The sequence below is a fragment of the Jatropha curcas genome, chromosome 2 (genome assembly GCF_041381405.1).
Source record: "Jatropha curcas cultivar XTBG-Jc1 chromosome 2, XTBG_Jcur_1.0, whole genome shotgun sequence".
NCBI classification, from domain to species: Eukaryota; Viridiplantae; Streptophyta; class Magnoliopsida; order Malpighiales; family Euphorbiaceae; genus Jatropha; species Jatropha curcas.
The window spans coordinates 32,329,917-32,352,488 of record NC_143152.1 but is presented as its reverse complement, the minus strand read 5'-3'; the positions used below and the strand labels follow the sequence as shown (position 1 = coordinate 32,352,488).

At 31.8% G+C, this 22,572-nt stretch overlaps 5 protein-coding genes across 7 annotated transcripts; 3 read left to right on the top strand and 2 right to left on the bottom strand.

The window, feature by feature from the left end:
• The first annotated feature begins 3,617 nt into the window (after positions 1–3,617).
• Positions 3,618–6,114, top strand: LOC105647523 (S-adenosyl-L-methionine-dependent methyltransferase). Its single transcript, XM_012233646.4, has 2 exons — positions 3,618–3,992; positions 4,403–6,114. The coding sequence occupies exon 2, from the start codon at positions 4,485–4,487 to the stop codon at positions 5,880–5,882; it is 1,398 nt and encodes a 465-aa protein (XP_012089036.1). The 5' UTR covers positions 3,618–3,992; positions 4,403–4,484; the 3' UTR covers positions 5,883–6,114.
• Positions 6,115–8,997: 2,883 nt separating this feature from the next.
• LOC105647524 (nuclear transcription factor Y subunit B-4) lies at positions 8,998–10,092 on the top strand. The gene is made up of 2 exons (XM_012233647.4): positions 8,998–9,590; positions 9,680–10,092. The coding sequence occupies exon 1, from the start codon at positions 9,013–9,015 to the stop codon at positions 9,472–9,474; it is 462 nt and encodes a 153-aa protein (XP_012089037.1). The 5' UTR covers positions 8,998–9,012; the 3' UTR covers positions 9,475–9,590; positions 9,680–10,092.
• A 2,222-nt stretch (positions 10,093–12,314) lies between these two features.
• On the bottom strand, positions 12,315–14,482 carry LOC149498651 (uncharacterized). The gene is made up of 3 exons (XM_089717677.1): positions 13,934–14,482; positions 13,225–13,285; positions 12,315–12,579 (listed from the first exon to the last, which is right to left on the bottom strand). Exons 1-3 carry the CDS (start codon positions 13,994–13,996, stop codon positions 12,362–12,364), a joined length of 342 nt encoding a protein of 113 aa, XP_089573803.1. The 5' UTR covers positions 13,997–14,482; the 3' UTR covers positions 12,315–12,361.
• A 149-nt stretch (positions 14,483–14,631) lies between these two features.
• Positions 14,632–18,754, bottom strand: CYCH;1 (cyclin H;1). 2 transcript variants are annotated; one of them, XM_037642064.2, is made up of 14 exons: positions 18,536–18,752; positions 18,230–18,280; positions 18,064–18,142; positions 17,813–17,931; positions 17,615–17,688; positions 17,306–17,426; positions 17,156–17,224; positions 16,958–16,999; positions 16,748–16,825; positions 15,972–16,030; positions 15,661–15,745; positions 15,362–15,450; positions 15,184–15,267; positions 14,632–14,894 (listed from the first exon to the last, which is right to left on the bottom strand). In XM_037642064.2, the coding sequence occupies exons 1-13, from the start codon at positions 18,593–18,595 to the stop codon at positions 15,186–15,188; spliced, it is 1,008 nt and encodes a 335-aa protein (XP_037497992.1). In that variant the 5' UTR covers positions 18,596–18,752; the 3' UTR covers positions 14,632–14,894; positions 15,184–15,185. The 2 variants fall into 2 exon arrangements, with proteins under 2 accessions (XP_037497992.1, XP_089573802.1); XM_089717676.1 differs by having other exon boundaries at positions 17,156–17,426; positions 18,536–18,754.
• Positions 18,755–19,735: 981 nt separating this feature from the next.
• Positions 19,736–22,243, top strand: LOC105647528 (cullin-1). 2 transcript variants are annotated; one of them, XM_012233652.4, is made up of 8 exons: positions 19,737–20,065; positions 20,198–20,294; positions 20,499–20,684; positions 20,789–20,836; positions 21,209–21,412; positions 21,515–21,592; positions 21,763–21,846; positions 21,956–22,243. In XM_012233652.4, exons 1-8 carry the CDS (start codon positions 19,905–19,907, stop codon positions 22,034–22,036), a joined length of 939 nt encoding a protein of 312 aa, XP_012089042.1. In that variant the 5' UTR covers positions 19,737–19,904; the 3' UTR covers positions 22,037–22,243. The 2 variants fall into 2 exon arrangements, with proteins under 2 accessions (XP_020540240.1, XP_012089042.1); XM_020684581.3 differs by lacking the exon at positions 20,789–20,836 and having other exon boundaries at positions 19,736–20,065.
• Positions 22,244–22,572: the final 329 nt, after the last annotated feature.

Sequence of the window (22,572 nt, the reverse complement as noted above, 5' to 3'; positions counted from 1 at the left end):
AATCACCCATAGGTCTAACGGAAACTCATATGAAACTACTACTACCCCAGAAAATAAGAGAAATTCTCAATCATTAACAACCTATATTGTAAAAAGACAGCATTGGCATCACTCAGCAAAGCCCACAAACCAGATTGTTAGAAAGAATCACGATGATTATCATTTTCAAATAGGGTAGTCACAGTCTTACCTCTCACAAGGTTAAGCATGCTCAATCTATTTACACAATTATCCAAAAGAGATATTTATATACTTGATCACCAGTAAAACCCATATGCCAAATAAAACAAACGCTGATAAATCATAGAGGTTTGAGGATACCAACCCAGACCAAATTAAACATTTACAGATCAATTTTTACCAAAGGTTCAGCATCAAGAGCTAATAAACATGTTCAAAAAACAAAAAGAATCAGCAAAAACAGTAGAAACAATCGAAAATAAAGATCCAGGAAACCAAGCGAGCAATATACCACAATAACAAGCAAAGTTCTTCTCAAAAGCAGACAAACTGATAATGCTAAAGCCAAGCATTGCTAAGTTAAAGCCTATACGAAGGATTGATGTGATCCCACCAACAATTAACTTGTAACAATACATAGCAAGGATATAAAGAACAAGAATACACGATAGAGAAATATCACGTTAACAATAAAAGTGCGTGTGCAAGAAACCAACACTGAATATAGATTGAATGTTCACTAACATCAATGGAAGTGCCTGAAATATCAAAGACAACGTGAAATCTACAGCCTGTTAAAAAAACGGGACTTTCATGTTATGCTCTAATTTACATCTATCATCAAACTTTGAAGTTGAAGACACGAAAACCATAACAAGAAGAAAGAGCACCAAAGATTTGAAGAAATAAAGAAAAGGTACCTTGTTTAAGCCAGTTTAAGTTTAATGGGTAGTTTAAGGGACAATTCAAGGGGCTAAAGACAGAACAAGAAAAGCGAAGTCGTCTCACAGTATAGAGAGATAGAGGGCTCGATACGGGTAAAGGAGAAAATGTTAGTGTTGTGTCTCTAACAAAATTTATGTACAAGGGGAAGAAACGTATGAAAATGTTTTGATACTCGTAAAATTCTAAGAGGGCCAAACTTGAGTACTAGAAGTAGATCATAATGTATTTTTGGAAACTTTTGACTTTTTTTTAGTATTAAAATTTTGATTTAATAGAATGATTAATGATAATTTGTAGGTTTTATTTTATATTAATTTGGCATTTTAAGCAAATAAATATCATGGTGGTAGACTAATTTCTTTATGATTTTCAGTGTTGTTTTGATAGTTGTTAACTGTTTTAATACCGTTTTATTTGAGTAACTTTTTAGAAGACGTTAAAAGCAAAAGCTACTATTTTAACCTCTAAAAATTAGTTCAAACACTATATTATCGAATACTACAGTATTTAGTAATTTGACCTGTCAAAACAACTGTTGCCGAATATGACCGTAATATATGTTAATAATACAATGCCCATCTTTTCCTTTAAACATTTCAGAGGGAGTACTTTTCTCTTTCGTGGGTGATATTCGACACGAATTCAAATTAGTGGGAAGAATGAGTTTTGGACGGTAAATAATATATATATATATATATATATATATATATATATATATATATATATATATATATATATATATATATATAAGTTACCTGATGATGAGGGAAATCACTTCCTTTTAATTATTTCTTTAACTCTACTATCATGCAAACCTTATTTTATAGTTAACAAACCTTGGTTAAGTGGTATTAAATTGGTCTCTAAATATTTGTGAGCTTATAAATTCAAATTATTTTATTTACAACACATTCTTTAAATGATTAGTGGTCAATATATTTATTCAGATTAAAATTACTTTTTTGTATCAATTTAAGAATACATCATTCCGTTGCTTGTATAGCATGTATATATATGATTTTGATAAAAAAAAGTATAAGTATATATTTCCTTATTTGTATGAAAATATAAATATATATATGCCTAATTTAACTAATCCCTATAATTTATTTTTTAATTCCCTTTATTTTTAAATAAAGAAAGAAGTATACAAATCGAATTTAAATTCATTTCTAAATTAAAAAGATGTATTATCATTTCATAAGCATATAATTAAATTTTCTTTTATTTTTTATTGGAAGATGCTTTTTAACTTAAAGTAACAACTCAAGAACGAAAAAGAAAATTTTATAAATGAAATATATTTATTTAGTAACAACACAATTAAAATTATCTATTTTTCAATGTGTGATCAGCTTTAGAGGAGATTTGATTAATTATTTGAGGTTGTTTGCCCGGGAGAAAGACCTCTCATCACATGAGATTATGCTTAGTGCTTCTTTTGGGCCCAACGCACGTGCATGGTGTGACTGATCCGGCCCAAAATGGAGATTGAATGCACAATAAGTATGAATAAAAATTATTATTTTATTCTTACATATATCTTTTTTTTCTGAAAATACATTACTTTGCCATATATATTTAGAAAAATACAGTTTTATTCATATTTTTTTGCCTCTCTTATACTATTATACCTTTTTGTTAATTCTTTGCATTATATACAAGTACGGATTAATTAATTTGGGCAAAATACAATAACAAAATGGTTATAAATACTGAAATAAATCAATTCATTTTAATAAAATATAGAGATAAAATAATAATTTAATGACCAAAAAAATATAAAAAATTGAAAAAAAAAAATAGAGTAGCGTGACGGATAAAAGATAAGGATAACTATTTAGTTTTGAAAAAATTTAGAGATAATATTGTATATTATGACAATATATAGGAATAAAATCACAATTTTTTCTAAGAATTAAGAAATAATAATATTTTGTTTTTTGAAAGAGGGATGAGAAATAATTTTTAGATCACCTACCATTGTGTTTTCTTATCTCACAGCCGAATTGGAATTATTTTCGTACCACTTTATCCATGGACTAGTGGCATAAAAAATTTTGCTGTGTGGAGACTGATCGTTGTGAGGAGGATCCATATGGACTTTCTATAGGTTAATATGCATTTACAAAATTGTTAAAAATTTATTAAAAAGCATCTATAAATTGTGTGTAAAAAAAGAATAAAACTTATAAAAAATATTTTAAAATTATTTTCAATTACAATTAAAATTTGAAATAAATTATTAAACTATTAACCTCACATAATAATTTTCAAATAATCAAGAAGATACTGAAATTTATATACTGTTTAAAAGATTAATAATTATATAGATAAATATTCATTTATTTTTATTTTCCTGCAGAGCAACAAGGGAATGGGAAACACTAGCACTAGTCCTTAGTCCATTACTCTAAACTGACAGACTGTCACCAGGTTGCCATGGCGGTAGCTGACAGTCCTGGTAGACAACCGAATCCCAGCGTCTCACACACTCTCCAAGTCAACGCTTTATTTTCGTTTTTGTTAGTACTTTTTTACTGGTAAAAAAGCCAATACCATTAGCATCTAAGTAATAACAGTGGATTGTATCAGGAAAAATGGACATTTCATAGCAATTTTACCTGAAAATTTAAAATCTATGATCGCTATTGCTGAAAAATTTTTATTTGAACATGGTTTTAATTTGAAATTGAAAAAAAAAATTATTTGAACATGGTTCTAATTCGAAAAAAAATTAAAAAATATTTATATATATGTGTATGGGGAAAGAGAGATTGACCTTCCTAGAGTCTGATGAGGAGATTCGTGCATTTTCATTAAGAAGAAAGCAATCTCTATATTTTAGATAGTTAAACTTAAGCTTCACGATTTTCCAGCTCTGAAAAGAAAGCTCTTCAAGTAACAACTTGGAGCTGGAGCTCCTTATAGCTGTAGATCTCCTTTTTAATCTCAAGTTGGAAATAATTCAATAGTGTCTTTGATTAGAGAAGAGGAGAAACTTCAAGATTCTTGGGAGATATCCAAATCATTGTAAGAGAGATTCAGCTTCGGCTTTCATTCTCATTACTGTAACTTGTTTCTGGGTATGCACTATATTTACTTATAATCCTCTGCTTTTATTCAATTCAATTTTCTTTTTCTTTTTTAAATATAGTTTACTGTAATCTTGCCTTCCTCTGTTTGGTCGCTGGGAAAACCAAAATGAAGCAAAATATATAAATCCTGTATTATCTTTTTTTTCTGAATTTGTTTAGAGAATCACCAGCGTGTTCTTAGCAAGTACAGCATTTGTAAAAGATTGGAGTTGATGAAATGATAAAACTAAATGACAGGAGTTAAAGATGAAAAACTCTGTTTTAGTTGTATTTCTTTCATTTTCTAAGTATCCAAACAGTTTTCTTTCATAATATGAGGTTATGTACAATATATTGATTTTCTTGTTCTAAAATTTGGCTTATTTTGTGACTTTTTTATGAATTTTATTTTGTATTAGGTTGAAAATCCAAGAAAAAAAGAGAAATTAAGTAGTAATAAAACAGGAAAAGATCATTGTTCAAAGATCCTATTTGATTAAGATGGGAAGATTATGCTTTCCAAAATGTGGATTGATGAGAATAATGTGTTGGCTGCAAATCATATTAGGAGGTCTTGTTATTGTTGTAAGCTTGGCAAGTCTGTACAAATTTTACAAGTTAGGGTTTTTCCTACACAATGAAGAAATCTGCCACTATTTTTATGGGGCAAATGATGTTTCTGAGGGGTTTGATGTTAGAGCATTGAACGATCGAATAGGCCAAGTGCTTGATAGGATGGAAAAATTACAAGAAAAGCTAGAACATTCTGTGCAAGAAATGGAGAAGCATAAAGATGTTTTGGATAAAACTAGTATCACAAACCTAGAACATAAAAAATTTTTAGAGCAGGAGGTGATTAAACCTCTCAGTAGTGCTCACCTTGCGCTAAGGCAGATTCGGTTGCCTTGGATTAGTAACTCAACAATAAAGGAAGAGCCTTTGATTAACAACTTCATTGTAGAGGAGATTAGGAAGTATATAACCCCAAAAGAAAACAGAATTGGGAAGATAAATATATATGGAACTGAAAGAATATATAATACAATAGGGCATGCTTGTGTTTTGATGAAGAAAGAATTGGAAGGATACATGGATTATGATATTGGATCTTATTGTAAAGACGATTGGAACCTTGCTCAGAAGCTCATGGTTAGTGGATGTGATCCTTTGCCGCGTAGACGGTGCTTAACTAGGGCTTCAAAGGTCTATCAGAAGCCATATTCGATGAACGAATCTTTATGGAAATTGCCAGATTACAGAAATGTGAGATGGAGTAACTATCAATGCAGGGATTTTCAGTGCTTATCGAGCAAGAATCCGAAGAGGGGTTATTCAAAGTGCACCGGTTGTTTCGAAATGGAGAAGGAAAAGCTCAAGTGGGTAACTAATACTTCACTTTCTGTTGATTTCTTGATTACAGATGTTCTGGCAATCAAGCCTGGAGAGATTCGAATCGGTCTTGACTTTGGTGTAGGTACGGGGACTTTTGCTGCTAGAATGAGAGAAAAAAATGTTACTGTTATTTCTACAGCACTAAATCTTGGTGCTCCATTCAGTGAAATGATTGCACTTAGAGGTCTAATTCCTTTGTACGTCACGTTGAATCAACGGCTTCCATTTTTCGACAATACGATGGATTTGATTCATACTACTGGGTTTATGGATGGGTGGATTGATTTGTTGCTAATGGATTTCATTCTCTTTGATTGGGATCGAATTTTAAGACCAGGAGGATTGTTATGGATTGACAGGTTCTTTTGTAATAGAAAGGATCTTGATGATTATTTGTATATGTTTCTTCAATTCAGGTATAAGAAACATAAATGGGTTATTTCTCCCAAGTCAAAGGATGAAGTCTATCTTTCTGCATTGCTAGAAAAACCTCCTAGAGCTATCTGATGTAATAGAAAATTTTCTCTTCCAAGTTTTCATTTTCCTTTGCTTTTGAACTTGTAGTATTTTATTTGTTAAATCATACTTGGAGATTGTTTTATTTAAGGCCCGTTTCCCATATGTAACCAACTTTGATGGGCCAATATTGCGTATAAGAGTTCACCAATTGGGCCTTAGGCTTCTAAATTAGAAACTGATGTTAGCATTTAGCCTAATCCAGATTCAAGTATTTTGTTAATTCTGTTTTCTTTCTTTAAATATGTAATAAGAGATGTTAGAGGGAACATAATGTAATGAATTGAAACAAAAGAAATAATAATTTTCTTTTAAAAATTAATTTATTTTGGGTTGAAGATAGATGATAAACCTATTCTAGCTGGACAAGAAGAATAATACTTTGTCCAAAGCAATTATGCTGTATAAGGGTAGTAAAGGAAAAAGAGAAGTTTATGTTAATTAATTCTCTCACTTTGATTAATTAGGTAAAGAGAAGGTGTATTAAAAGAATCTCAAGAAAGTTGTTTTCCAATTAAAAATAAATTTGTCTTCTTTAAACCCTAAAAAGACTTCCAAGTATCTAGGGTTTTCTTTCACTATAAATTTCTATATTTTATTTCAGATTTTTTGCCCACTATGGATTTGAAAAACCCTAATAAAGTTTGTTAACCTAGATGCTCAGCTTTATACAGCTCTGCATCATATCTTAAAATCACTGAATTTTAATAAAATCATTCCCGTTTGAACTCAACTTGAAGAAATCACATCCGTAGAAATAAAATTAATTAGAAGTGCAAGCAAATGGACGGTTGTGGATTATTCTTACCAAATTTTCTTTAACCGTTCTTATATTTTACTTGAAGATTGTACCAGAATTTTGGATTGCGACCACCACCGCCACCACATTAATATTACTTTCTATATACTATTGTTTTTATATAATTATATAATATGAAACAATATAAGTTCGTACAGTACTAAACTATATAGTTGATCATTAATATTCTGGTTAAGTGCCCTTAAAAGAACGATCCTGATTCCCCTAATTAGCGTATAATTCTTTCCCAAAAGAAATAATTATGCACTTTAATGATTTATTGAGGAAATAGAAAGTAGTTCGGTCGGTCGGTCAACTTTCCTTAATGACATTCATAAATTTGAATTAATATATATATAATAAAGTGTCTGCTTTACAATATAAATATTAATTAATTAATGTTTTTTTATTGCAATTTATTAAGAAATATTAATGATAAAATGCATATTACTCTTAAAGAATTGCATAATTAATTTCTTGTTTATTTTGTCTTTATTTAATTTATTTAAATTTATTTTAGTTAATATAAAATTTTATAGATACTCACAATAATACACATATCTATATACAGCTAGAGGAAATTATCATTTTCTATCACAGAAATTTTTTTTTATCCAATGCTTTAAATTATATAATGCTATATTTCTTGGTTATTATTTTAAATGCAAATTCTAATATTGTCCTTAAAAAATTGCAGAACTTATTATTTTATTATTATTCAAATTCTTTAATAAATATTTGAAAATAAATAAATGAATTTAATATCTAATAACACTATATTAATCAATCTTATACCATAAGCAAAAGAAAATTGTAATTAAATGTGAAAACCTTAAAAATGAAAACGTTGGATTTTCTTTTAGGTTTTAATTTACAAACATATATTGTTTTCAAAAAAAAAAAAAAATTTACAAACATATATAATATTACAAAAAAAAAAAAAAAAAAGTTCTGCTAGTCAGGACCTAATTAATAGATCTTGCTAGAATACAAATATGTTTCTTATTGGAAGCTTTTAAGCTAGGGTTTTCACAACTTGACCAATTAGTAGATGGAAATAAATCCACGACTCGACAAACCTAAAATTAACCTAAGTTGTTTAGGTAATCATGCACACTAATTGATTTTTAAATGAGTTGTTTAAGCATTTGTTTAGATTAATCTCAAGACATGCAAAGGTGGTCGTTAATTAGAGAAGTACAAAAAAATATTATAATTATAATTATAATTATGATTAATTACTATCAAGGAAAAAGTTAAAGATTGGATGGATTTTCCCTTAATTAACACAAAAGGAAAAGGGTTTAATTAGGGTTAGGTAGGGGACCATCTATAGCTAATAAGGTTTAATTAGGATTTGCTAATTGTTAGGATTAGGATTAGGTTTCTCATTTCTGTAAAGCCACCCTCAAATTCAGCAAAGTGGTTTTACTTTTGCTTGGAGCTTGATTAATTTCTAGGATTAATATTCAAATCTTAATTTATTTAAATATATATATTCTTCAAAATCTTAATTAATATAAGTATAGGTATTATTTTTCTTTTTCTTTTTATTTGGGAGGAATTTATTGAGGCAATACCTTCTGAAAAACCCTATTAATAAATCCAAAATTAAATTATGTGTTGTTGCAATCAAAATTGAAGCAATGGATTTTTTCTATTGGATGATATATAATTATTGATTAACCTTCAATGTCTTCAAGATTATGACTTGTTAGTTTCTGAAATTCAAATTAATTAAATTTGAAGTTTTATAATTAATAGCTTGGCCAAGTAAAACACTTTCATAAAATTTATTGACTTTACAAACACATTTTGATTACTAAAATTTTGAAATATCAGTTATTGTTAGGTGTGTTTCTAAATTCTATTGATGAAAAATTGATGTTTTAGATCATATAGAGACACTACAATTTTCTTATCATGACAATTTCAAGTTCTTATATATATGTTTATTAAAATCAAATGATAAAAAAAAATATAAAATCCAATAATTATGTTAAAATATGCATAAAATATTTCATGCCTTAAATGTATATATTCAATAACTTAAAATGTGTAAAATTATGTGTGATATTGTTATAAATTGAAATGTAAAATAAATGTAAAATTTTTATAGTCGAAGAATTTAATGTATCTACTAAAAGTAGAAGGTGCTATTAAATTTTCTTTATGAAATTTAGGTATCAAGGAGTTCGGACCCATGATAGCGCATAGCATAAATAGATATGTTCACTCATATATTCGTACACAGTCTTATTTCGAAGAGGAGTTTTGCAAAGAGAAAGAGAGATGAAATTGAGAAGAACTATTAGTTGAAAAATGGAAGAGGAACAAGATAGATTGTTGCCAATTGCAAATGTAGGGAGGATGATGAAGCAAATCTTGCCACCAAGTGCAAAGATTTCCAAAGAAGCTAAACAAACAATGCAAGAATGTGCAACAGAATTTATAAGTTTTGTAACTGGCGAAGCATCTGACAAGTGTCAAAAGGAGAATCGAAAGACAGTTAATGGAGATGACATCTGTTGGGCTCTCAGTTCTTTAGGGTTTGACAACTACGCTGAGGCTATAGTTAGGTATTTACATAAATATAGAGAAGCTGAAAGAGAGAAAGCTTACAATAATCAAAACAAAGCTAATCCTTCCAATCAAGAAAAAGATGATGACAATCAAGAAGCCAACTCTAAAAGTAGTAGCAGTCAAGAACAGCAGCAGATCAATGAAACAATTCCTTCTACATTGGAGTTTAGGGTTCTTGAGAAGGGTAATAGCAGCTCATGAGAAATATTTTGCCTGCTCTTTTATAATGAAGATGGAGAAGAAGACGACGACTTGGATTTCTCTTGAGAATTTGTGATTAATTTATAAACTTGTATCAATTAGTTTGCAACTCTCAGGTAATTGTCTTTAATCTTTTTGTCTGGAATTTTCTTTTTTGCTCCTGCCTTATTCCAATTTCTCACCCTTTTCCTTTTCTCATCATCAGAAAATTTTGTAATATCTCCCTTTGCGCTTTGGAATTCACTTCATCTACTTTTTGTAAGGTTAATGTAATTGGATCTACCTTTATCACTTCCTATGAACCTGTTATAATATTATTATAAAAAGAAAAGAAGAAAGAGGATGAACTGTGCTTAGTTTTTCATTTTATGTTCAGAGATTTATGGGGAAATACCCAAGTACTCAAAACCTAATTTCTTCACTCAGTTAATAGTTGCTGAGCAAAAGTACGTTTTCTTGTTTCTTCTTCTTCTTCCTCTAGCAGCTCTCTCTCTCTCTCTTTGATCTCAAACCTTGGTACGGATATGGATGTAGATGACACTATTACTTCTTCCTGTTCCTGTTAAAAACTTCGATAGACTTTCTAATCACAACTTATATGAGTATTACTTTTCAGTCTCACATACTTAATAATTAGTAAATTCTTATGTTTGGATGTGCTAATCAACAACTAAACAAAATTATTCTTGAGTGGGAATTTCATACATATATATATATGTGTGTGTTTATATATATATATAATTCAGGAGGGTCTTCACGGGGAAAGAACCAAATAATAGTGTACATTTGTTCAGATTTGTTCTGCGACTAATAGTACTATTCCCTGCCTCTCTCTCTCTCTCTCTGTAAGAAAAGGGAAAATGAAAATTTCTGATCACATTAGTTTCAAGCATATATTCCCTTCATGTGATGTGAATGATTAACCACTTCTGATTCTTTCGGTCTGCAATTTTCGCCAATGGTTTTACAAATTGAGGTTTAAACTTTGTATACAGTACAGATCACCGCAAGGACGCCTTCGGCATATATCGAGGGGTCCGGACCAACCATAAAATCCTATTCAATAAGTGGAACGCATTAGTTAGACGCTAAAAGTCAGAAAAAAGGTAATCACTCATTCTTAAAGTTGTCTAGGCAAGCCAATAGATCAATTGAGGAGAGCAAGATAGAAGACATGGTGAGACAAGATAATTGGCAAATTAATTCATTATTTTAATAAATAAATAATTGATGGAATTATCAACGGAGTCAATCTCTTATTATATTCTTTTGTGCATCCATCTTTTTAGTAATTTACTATTTTTTTTTCAATTTGTAAAAATTTCAATTAATAAACATCCAATTAAATTGCGATTTGATTTCCATGGAAAATTTAAATAAAGTTGAGCACAAAATTGTAAATGTACTGGTTTAGGGTTTTAATTTGCATAACACTAGAATAGGGGACCACAAGTATTGAGGCTTTACATAACATGATTTGTCGTGAAAATCCTATTAAAATCGCAAGCATGCCATTTTTTTAACTATCTAATTTGCAATTGGATTAGGTAATCTCCCAATAAAGGGTAATTGCTAAAACCCTAACGAATAAGATTAGGGTTTCTTTCTCTCTCTCTCTCTCTCTTTGGGGACCACTTCTCAACTATCTACAGTTTCTGCAGAACATGGAATCTGAAGAATGCTTATAATACAAAAGAGAGATGGGAGAAAAGTCCCACTAAAATTGTTTCCCAATAAAAAGTACAGAATATAAGACATTGAAAGACAAAAGTTGGAACTCTTAAAACATTCCAACCGATACTGTATCGATGAGACATAACATGATGGTTTTCTTGATAAAATGAATGTGATAACCTGAAAACTCCAAGAATAACTATGCCAATATGCAATGCCATAATGTGATTATCTATGCAGTACTATATAGCATGATTCCGATGACTATTGCTGGAATCACGGCATCGAGCTTCATAACCTGCGTGCAAGCTATTGTTCCTTGGTGAGCGTCTGCTCATTCATTGGCAACAGCAACTAAAATTTATTAACAAAAACCTGCATTGGACCACAAAATGGTGCACCAATTTTACAGGACAAAGGGGAAAAGGATCTCGGGTTGCCGGTTGCAATGCAGCAGCTTAGCTTAAGAGCGGCATCAGACATTTCAAGAGTTGCATTGATCTTCTTAAAGCACTTTTTGACCTTCAATACCCTAATGGTTCCAAGACTTTGGTTGATCCAATCAAAAAGTGCCAACTTATGCAGAAACAAGAATTGAAATAGACATTGAACTACACATGACGTGTACATGTCAAATAAGTTGCAACAATTGATGCTAAGATTTCAAGTTTCAAGAGTAGTGTAATCAAGTAATGCCAGCTGAGTGGTATTAATGGGTCGAGTGGCCATCTATCCACCTTACTGAATATTAATGAAAGGGTTTTAGTGAAAGCAAGTCCTTTCATCTAATCTCCCCTCCAGCAAGTGTCAAAAAAATTTTTAAATGCCTTGTGGTCCGCACAACATCAAAGTATCTATGTGCAAGTGTATCAATTTAGAATTTGATGTTAAATCTATGCTAAATAAAGCAAAGTGCTAGGAGATGTTTAAAACATGTTCAATCAGCCAACTCTATGAGGATTGATTGACTCTTAAACAGTGAATGCCCTATGCTGAAGGGTATGTGCATCAAGAAATGCCTTTTCAAATTCAGGACCTTCCTAAAACTTAAAAAGAAAAAGAAAGATTCATATAATCACTTCAGCATTTGGAAATTCTTGCACTTTTTCTATCAATAAAGCTTCAACCATTGTTTTGTGTTTCACATTCAACATGATCTGAATAAGTTTAGCAAAATAAGCATGCAACCATTCAGAAGCAGTTCATAATGAAATCAAATAAGTTGATTAACAAAAGCTTCTACAAATCCCCAGCCATCATCAATATCAGGTCCCACCCAATAGCCACTAATTATTTTGTCAGTACATGAACTAACATTCACACAACAAGAAGCAAATTCACCAAAATGGTCTAAGGGAGTTACATATTGACAGCAGCTTCTCACAGAAATCATGTCTCCATTTGAGCAGCAGGATGCAAGAAGGTTGGTTGCTGCAAACAAAATTCAAATGTCAATTTATCAAAACCAAGCACAAAGGATATCCAATTTAAATGCGCTTAATTTTATGCTTAATCCATTTTGTTAACCTTGGAACTAGATGCGTGCCTATTTAGTTGTCAACATAGGACATTGACTTCCAGATTCAATGTATTTTTCCTACACATTATCTGTTAACACTTTAATTAGATGATGGTGGTGGCACCAATAGAATACAAGTTGAGAGTGTATCATCAGTGAGAGTTTGGCTTAAGCGATTGAAACCAATGGATGGTGGAAAAAGCACGAGGGAAAAAGATATAAAAAAAGAAAGTAGATAGTAGTTGTACAAGAGTTCTTAATCTTGGGCTGTCAACCAGCATAAATCCACAAGATGAAAATGACAGCAAAATTTACACATCAATTTACATTTATTAAATTCAATCTCAATGCATTAAGACAAACATTTCAGTGCTGAACAGAACTGCAACTTGGAATATTAGAGTTATTTCTCTTATAAATATAAATTATTATTGTATGTCAAACCTAAAAGACAATAAAAATTAAATATGATGAATGTAGTGGCAAGCTTCCATTTCAATGTCTGGCAAGCAGCAAAAGTACAAAAAGATAACTAAAAGAAGAAGATTAGGAAATACTGGTTCTGATGGTTGTTTGACTTGAAAGTCTAGCCAAAGGTACTTTCCTCAGTTGTAATTCCTGGGAGAAAGTACCAACAAACATTAACCTTCTTTTATGTAAAAACAAGTTCTTAACATATATAGTATTAATGTATTCTACATAAAGATAAAAATTGTCTATATACAACGAAGAAATAAAATAATGTAGCATCGCAACAGAATTTCTCTTGCACACTAACTTTAAGATCAGCGATAGTGAATTTCGAAATTTACAATTGCCTCTTAAATTCTTCATATGTTGAAAAAAAAAAAAAAAAAAAAAAAAACTACTTTGTCTCTCCTTTTACATCCCTCTCTATAATTTTGCCCGGTCAAATTGCAAAAGCGGTGAACTGCTCTTCTGCTTTGAACTACTGAAAGTACAAAGCTCAAAACCAACTTCAGCTCCACAAATTTCTAAATGTCCTAACTGCGATTAGAGTGAATTTAGATCAGTTTTAATCAATTTAAAGAAAAAACTAATAAAATCAGACCTTAAACCCATAAGATAATTTGGATTACAGGCTAAATATCCAACCATGAAAAATAAACAAAGATAATCAAAGCAAGATTTTTGTCAAACACATATGAATTTAAATTCCCTAAAACGATCAAATGAAAAGCAAGTAACACTGTTATTAAGAAGGAAAATACGAAAGAGAAGGCATGAATATGAGGTTGGAATTACCTGGAGAGAGAATTTTGAGGCAGAGAGAGGCATACATAAGCTGATGAAGACAACGCTCTCCATCGAAGCGGAAGCGCCGAAGCGGGTGCCTGAAGTTTTTCCTTTGGGGTTTTACAGGGGGTTAAAGAAGTGTTATTTATTTCCAAGGAAGAAGGAGACGTTTTGTGTTAGAACCGGATTTCCCGCACCGCATGTTATAGAAACCCCAAACTTCAATAGACAATGGGAATATATGGGCTGTAAACCAACTTTAAAACGCAAAGGCCCACTTCAGATCCCTGTATGGCTGCGCCAGAAGATTCACAGGCCCATAGCGTTACTAATTATCGTGTCGTTTACGAAACGACCTCGTCGCCTTCCCGATGAAACGGCTGTCTTTGGTACAAAGGAAAAGAAAAGGTGATTTCCAAATTCCAATTGAGGTTTGCGAGCAAGTCTTGCTATTTGCGGAAAACCTTCTGTCATTAACAAAAGACTACACTTGATCAGAATGGGAACCAATTTTACTGTTCATTATGAACGACAAATATTCACAGGATCTTTTCATTTCCTTTTTGATTACAATTGACAATTATCTGGAACCTGTCGTTTGGAGAAGGATCTGAAATTTCTTTTCCTGCAATCCAAAAAACACCTGAAACAACATTAACATTATGTTCTGTTTCATCTCAGGCAATAACAGTACAGAGACGAGAAGATAAAAAATACTTTAGATCATTCCAAGGGCAAAATTTTCCTCAGAATTTGAGAAAAAGCCTCAATCTCTACAATTTTGCTTAGCTTAAAAAAAGTCTGTTACAAGTGAGATAGATTTTCCTTCCTAATACATGAAGTTGTGCCATTGAGAGTCATGGTATTGTATTCATCCCTATCCAATACATCAACATTTCTTTTTGACAAACAAGATTCCTTTTTGAAGCTAGTACCAACTTCAAGAGCAAAAGACCCAAGGGCCATTTATCTGAAACCACATAAAAACCAAAGTAAGTCCAACCACAAATGAGAAGCTCCAGCCCCTTTAAGATGGTTAAAAATATGCTAAATTGTAGTATGATGGGCTCCACTACGCTTCTACAGGAGATTACAATCCAGTAAGTAAACAATAAAAGATTGCCCAAGGGAGTGAACAAAGTGCCATCATACCAAAATGCAGCAACAATATGGCGGCCATACAACCCTGAGGAGCTAAAACCGACTTGATCATTCAAGTTAACAAAACAAGAAGCCCAGAAAAACAAGACAGAACTTACAATCATGCAAGGGATGGGCCGTTTTGCATTTCATTTGAACCCTTATGGGACTTGTGTTTTGATTTCTTCTCCCGTTTCTTACTTCTGCAGTGTCAACCAAAAAAAAATCAGTGTGAAAAATTAGAAAAGGAACACTACTAATTGTCTGATTGAATATAAGATAGTATATGGGAATTACTCGTCATGCGAGCTGTGGCCCCAACAAGATTTCAGCTTCCGATTTATGTGTTTCATATCCTTTTCTGTAGGGAACTTGTACTTCTTTACCTGAATTCAAAACCAGCACAAGATATGATTGAATAAATTACCAATTGTAACAAGAAAAATATTATATTTCTCTAAACTTAAAGTGGAACCAAGACTGGAATTAGGGGACATATTGCCTACATAATTTTCTACCATTTCTATGTACCATCAGAAGGTGACAAACAAAATTTGCATCAAATTCAAACTGATATTATATTGATAAATTTATACCCAAGAATTTATGGCGTCCAGAGATTCGAAAAGATCTGACATCGTGTGTATAGAATTCTGACGAGCGAGGATGTCCCCAAGGTATCTACAAAAGAAGTAGTATTAAATAAATTTCCACTCTTTTTTTCGTAATTTTTGGCCAGCAAGAAGAATTGAGCTTCAGAGAATAACTATTAAATCAAAGTGTTTTCAAAATCACAAAGAAAGAGGAAGGTATACACGTGCGTGTGGGCGGTAGGGGAAGGAGGATGATGAAGAGAGGAAGCGTAAGGAGCAGGAGAGTAACAGTAAATAAAGATCATAATCCTAACCTTTCAAAATCTAGAACCTGGTGCATCTCATTTGCACTTCGCAAAGCAGCCAATGCTAACTGCGGCAAATTAATGAATTGAGTAAAGTCAAATGAGATGATGCTAATATGGAAAAGAATAAACCATCTTAGACAATCTATAATTAGTCAACTGTACAATTAGCAGAGACTTTTCTAGCAGCCAATGCAAACTGCACCAAACTGAAGTTAAGCAAAATCAAATGTGATGCTGCCATTACATGAAAGTACAAAACAGCTCAGGCCGAATCACATGTTATCAACATTCAATTCTATCCTTGCATATATTTCAATGCCCCAATGTTAATGTGAACAGTGAAAATAACCTAGAAAGCATGTGTCCAGTGTAAAAATAAAAAATAAAAAAAAAATAAAAAGGAGTAACCTAGAAGGCAATTGAAATGTCTTTTATAGTGCACACATGAAAGCTCCACAGCTATCTCAAAATATGAAGTTTCATTCATGAAGTTCTGACATATAAAAGCTATAGGCTATTTGCAAAATATCTTCCATTTTAATTAAAGGGCTTCCGATTTAAGAAAAGTTTCTTTAAGTTCAGGCTGATTGTGTAATATTCATCACAGGTTTTCCAATTTGAGTGGGGTTCAAGGATGGTACATCAGGCTTGAAATGTTTATCCCAGCCATTTGCTTATTCTTATGCATTATCTTCTTGCTTTGATACAAAGTTAAGTTAACTAAGAACGAAAAGGAAGATATGCCAAAAATCAATAAAGCGCATCAAGTTTGTATGAAATACCTGCCCAGGAGGGAAAAGCAGTGGTGCATCAGTAAACATGATTTTGTCAACCTCTGCTACTGCACTTGATTGCAACTCCTGCAAAATATTGACCCCTCGTACTAAAATTCTAACTCCAAAAGGATAAGATTGAAACTCATAACCAAAATGATGTGATGAAAATGGGGCAACAAACATGTCATCCAGTACAAAGAGAAAATTAGCAATTACCTTCAGCATTTGAATTTGGTCATCTGTCGCATGGCAGAATTCCTATTGAGGCAGAACTAAATGTGAACAATTGCAACATATAATTCAAGAAAAAAAGTTGAAGAAAGTTCATAATTAAAGCAAATAAAGACAATAGAATAATACAAAGAATAAAGGTGAAGGAACCACAAAAAATAAAAACTAGCAAACCTAACTTACCTCCATGTCATTGATAAAACCCTCAACTGAACGGTATGGTGCATAGACAATAAGATCAAATTCCAAGCTCTGCATACTAAAGATTATGTTTAATATAGAAAAAAGTAAAAGCAATATGGTATAGCAGTAACATAAGAGCCATATCCATGCCTGAAGAATTATCATCTCATAATTGAGAATCATATGATGATCCTGTGAAATCCCCTTACCAAGCTCCTCTGCCGACACATGATTTTCCTCTATCTTGCAAGCTGAATATATACAGGTTAACCTGTGAATGCAAAGGAGTAAACTCAAGTGATTAATACATTGTCAAGCAAAATCTAAGAGTATAATGCAAGTGAGATTTACAATGATAAGAACATAGTGCCAAACGGATTCTACAAATTCAGATGGATAATATGAATCAAGTTTACGTGCATAGACATAGATATAAAAAGAGAACTCAACAAAACGTACATTATATTTTTTGGATCATGCTCCATGACCGACCATTGAAGATAAAACCTTTTAAAGTATATGAGTGCTGTTGCCTGCAGCACATCAAATTCCAGTAAGATGTCAGTGAAACTGAACAAGCCATTTATCTATGTATCTGTCAACTTTTCATGGAAATTATCATAATTCTGGTTCCTTGGGAAAAAAAGAATAACTTGCCTGAATCTTATGTGGAAAGTAGAAGGCATTACACACTTCTCGAAGCTTATATTCATAGTACACCCGCATAAATTGTTCTTCTTCAACACTAAGCGGTTTTGGACGAGAATGCTTATAGGCTGACATTAATAAAAATTGATGTCATCAGAAGCATTTCTAGATATTTTGATTGCCAAGCCAACAAATCAACAAAATTGAAACAAAAAAATGGCAAATGAGTGAAACAACAATGAAAAGTGAAAAACATATACCATTCTCTGCTGTATTAACTTGAGGTTCAGGGTATGACAGTGACCCATCAACGTCTACTTCCATTCTTGTTGTTCCATACTTCAAAATATGAAAGGTAAAACTAAAAATTACTATTATGATGAATTAATGATCAGTGAAATAAAGAGCAGCAAGATTACACTATACCTTCTCTAGCATTTGTTTGGCTCTTTGATTAGTAGCTTTGTGCTTCTCAACCTGTATTGAAAGATAAACACTATAACTATATAACGAAAATGAAAAACACGTGAAACTGAAAACCCTGATGATCAATAGCAGTAATAATTTTTCGCAAAAACAATATTTGGAAGCCAAGAAAAAAGAAAATATGAAATCACAATTCCAAATGTTAGGTCAAACAAGACTCGAGGTTTTACTTTGAATCCTTTCCGATGGCAACCAAACGGAAGGAATGCAGCGTGCTTCTGAGAAAAAGCAAGGAATATCACTTACTAACTGTTGAGGAGTGAAGATCCACTTGGCTCTGTGGGTCGAAGTCTGAAAATCGGCCATTGCAGATTCGGCAACCCTAACTCGCCTGACTTCTAGAATCGGCGATTCAGTAGAGAACAAGATACAAATTTTTCCTCCTCCCTCCTTTTCCAATCCTCGCTGATTTTCTTTCACCTCCCGTTGAGGCGCAACGTCTCATTGTTTTCTTTTCCTTTTTTTATTTTTTTGTTCGGAATTATTAATAATTAATTAATTGGATTGATGAGATTTTTTGTAACAATATTTAAACATTTTATGTAAAATATATACTTAGAGGTGAGATTTCTTTGTGATTTTATTTTAAATTAAGGAAAAAAAAATCTAAAAACCGAATTTGTGAATTTTATTTTTCAAAAAAAATAAAATATGAAATTTTATTAATTTCATAATTCATAAAATTTAAATTCTATGAATTTTATATCCCATCAGTCCAACTTACTATTAAAATACATAATAAATTAATGCGAGTGTACTAAAAATATTAAACTTAAAAATTTTATTTAACTTTAATTTATTTAATGTTTGGATTTACTCGATTAATTAAAAATATAAATTTTAATGTATTTTTAATTTATATAGTAAAAATATTTTATATGCTAAAATTTTATTTATATTTAATTTATTTCATGAATAATTTTTTAAAAGCATAAGAAAAGTAATTATTTTATTAAAATAATATATAAATCATTTTTGTTTAGAGTTAGTTCATGAGTTTTTTTCAATTTTGAGTTTATAAATTATTAGATTTGTGTATGAAAAGGAAACGAACTTTTATCACCAAACAAATTTCGACCTAGTGTTTTTTATTAGAGATAAATCCAAGCTGAAATTAAAATGCTTAGACTGAGCTACTTGATTATTTTTAAATTGGATAAATATCTTTAAAAAATGAAAAATAGCATTTAGTTATTGAGAATAGACTGAAATTACAACTTAGTCCTTACTGTTTGATAAAATACTTGAGGTTTGACTCCTCAAATATTTGATAATTCGGCCCACGCTTGCATAAAATACTTGAGGTTTATCACCAAGTTGGGCCGAACCAATCAGATTGCAGGTTGAAAATTTCAGACGGAAACAATGAGCAGGTCCAATGAAAACAATTATGGCCCATTTACGGCAACAGAAAATGTATGACTAACTGAACGCAAGACGCTTGCCAAGCATCACCTAAACAAGTTGTTGGCCTTCTTCTGCAAGTTTATTTTTCCCCTTTATATCTCTGTAACGGCTCTTTCCTCTTTCTTTCCATCACTCTCTCTTCTTCTCTTCTTCTCAGGCTATTTGGTTCCATTTTTGCTTCGATTTTGAAGACAGTTGTCAACTGTCTATGATGCTTCTGACGCAGCAACCCGGACCGATTTTGGATATACCGATGACTTCGGAAGAAGGATTGAAGAAAATAGACGATGCCATGCTGAGGAAGAAAATGATCGCGGAGGGTCGCTCTGTTGCGCCGTTTACTACCGCACAAAACATGGAGATATATGAGTATCCTTCACATATAATGCCGTCTATTTCTTGGTCAAAATTTAAGTTCTTTCTTGAATTTTAATTATATAAATTTTTTTTTTCAATGTTGGTGGTGTGGGTTTTAGTATTTGTCCTTGACATTTGTGCTAGTTGCGTTTACAATCTGTGTACACAAAAGAGTAAGAATTACTCAGAGGAGATTTATGAGAAATATCTGAACTATTTAGAAGAGTGGATTATGGATAAGGTGAGAGTCTTGATTCTTGAGATTCAGTCAACAGTTTTCTCTTTTGTTTCTGAGAAATTTTTCTGCAGTTGAATCTTTTTAATTATTCTTTTAAGGGGAAAGGGTCTAGCTTTTGAAAAGTTATATATCGATTGAGCCAATCTTAGTAAGTTTGCAAATGGGTCCTTTGAAAATTGATTGTGATGATCACCATTTTGTTCTTAGGTAATACCAAGATTGTTAGGCAAACATGGTGCTGCTTTGTTAACAGAAGTTACAGAATCATGGTCAGAGTTCAAGGCATTTGCAGACTCTTCGTATAAATTCGTTGAATTCTTGGATCGTTGGTATGTTCCTAGAAGAGAATATACATCCCTTGTTGATGCCCCAAGACGCTACTTCTGCATTCTGGTAAGCAACAACAACCATCTCACTTCTTTTTATTTCCTTTGCGCTTTATTAAAATTTTCTCTACAAAATAAATGTCTGTTGTTTGATCCAACCTTAATTTTCAGGTCTGCGATAGGCTGTATGGACAAATTCAGGAAGCTATAATGAGTCTGGTTTGTTGACATTTGTTTGTAGCGATAGAGCTTGTTTGGATTGGTTCACACTGGAATTGGAATGGGAATGAAAATGGGTGTCTAAGTTTAAAGAATTCAACTTTGAGTTTATTTTAAAAAAAATTTAATAGAATTTGCTGTTTGGATTGAGAATAATGCTTAAAAATGTATATATCATTGTACTATAAATTCAAACATAAAGATATCAATAAAATTTTGGATATCTTTTGAAGCAAACCAATTTTAGAATTCTATTCCAAGAATTGCATTCCATGTTCCATATTGAACCGAACACGGCCTTAGTGCTTTTTTTGTTCTTCAATTGTGTTTGACTGAGATGGTGTTAATTTTAGAAAATGACCCTCTGCACAGATTATTCAAGAGCGTAAAGGAAAGGATATTGATCGGAACCTGCTCAAGACTGTCTTTGGTTTTATGGGACCGGAAGGGAAAGGAGCTACAAATTATTATGAAAAGTTTGAGCAGATAATGCTTGCAGAAGCTGCAGCTTACTACTCTGAGTTGTCAATGGAATGGTGGTTTTGGCGCGATTCATTTACTAACTACCTGCAGAAGGTCACTATTACTTGGACTTTGCCAGCTTACCTAAGTCAATATGCTTGTATTTGTAAAGTTTGTATAACTAATAAATGACTCATTTTCTTTCAACACCTTCAGGTTGATTGGTGCTTGATTCAGGAAGGAGCCAGAGCAGAAGTTTATCCTTACAAGACAACAAAAGAAAAATTACTGAATGTATGTTGTTGTAGATTTATACAAAGTCATTTCTAACAATCATGCTTATCCCTTTTTATTATTTTGGTTTAACATATTTATAGTTTGGACATTTGCTGGTTTTTGGTTGAAACAATCGCTTATTTGCAGTGTCGATGAGAATTATGTACTCTGTGTTGCATATTTTGCAGGTGATAAAATATATACTGCTTGAACGAAATGCCAATAGATGGGCTCAGAATCAAAAGGCTCAAGGAGTGACAGCTGATGACAAGGTTGATTTTGACTGAAAAAATTGATGAATTTTCATATTGTTATTTTAATCTTCTAAACTAGCTCAATTAGATATTGATTATTCTAAATAAGCTCAATTGTTTACTGTAGCAACTTCTATCAAAATATGCCAGCTTAAGCCTTCTTGATGAGGGTGACCTTGCTTCTATGGACATGGCACCAGATCAGTGAAGATGGACTTCATTAGAGCACTATTTTGCTTCAGGCTCAATGTCAAATGAGTCTATGATTTGTAAGAATTAATATAGGTAGAAAGACAAATGCTGGTTTTTGGCACGGTGTGTTTGGAATTGCAGGATCATAATTTGCAAGGACTTACCTACAGTTGCTTGGTTGCTCATGTACTAAACTAATGAAAATGTTTTTTTCTCAAACAAAGACATTAACGATGGTTCACTTGGAAAAAATACATAAATAAAAAATCAATAATAATTTTTTAAAACAGTAATTTTTTAATTGACTTGATGTATTGAAAATTGATGTCTAATATTTATGGCTTGTTCCTTCTTTGTTTTTAGCATTATTATTGTTTAAGTAAAAATATATAAATAAAGTTTAACCTTTAATATTTATTGGCCCACGCTTCTACGTAAGTTCGGATAATTCTCGGTTGGGCCGACGAATACAATTGTAATTCGACCAATGAGAAGTCATTATGGCCCATTTATGGTAACAGTAACTGACCGACCCGTGAAATTACCTTACCA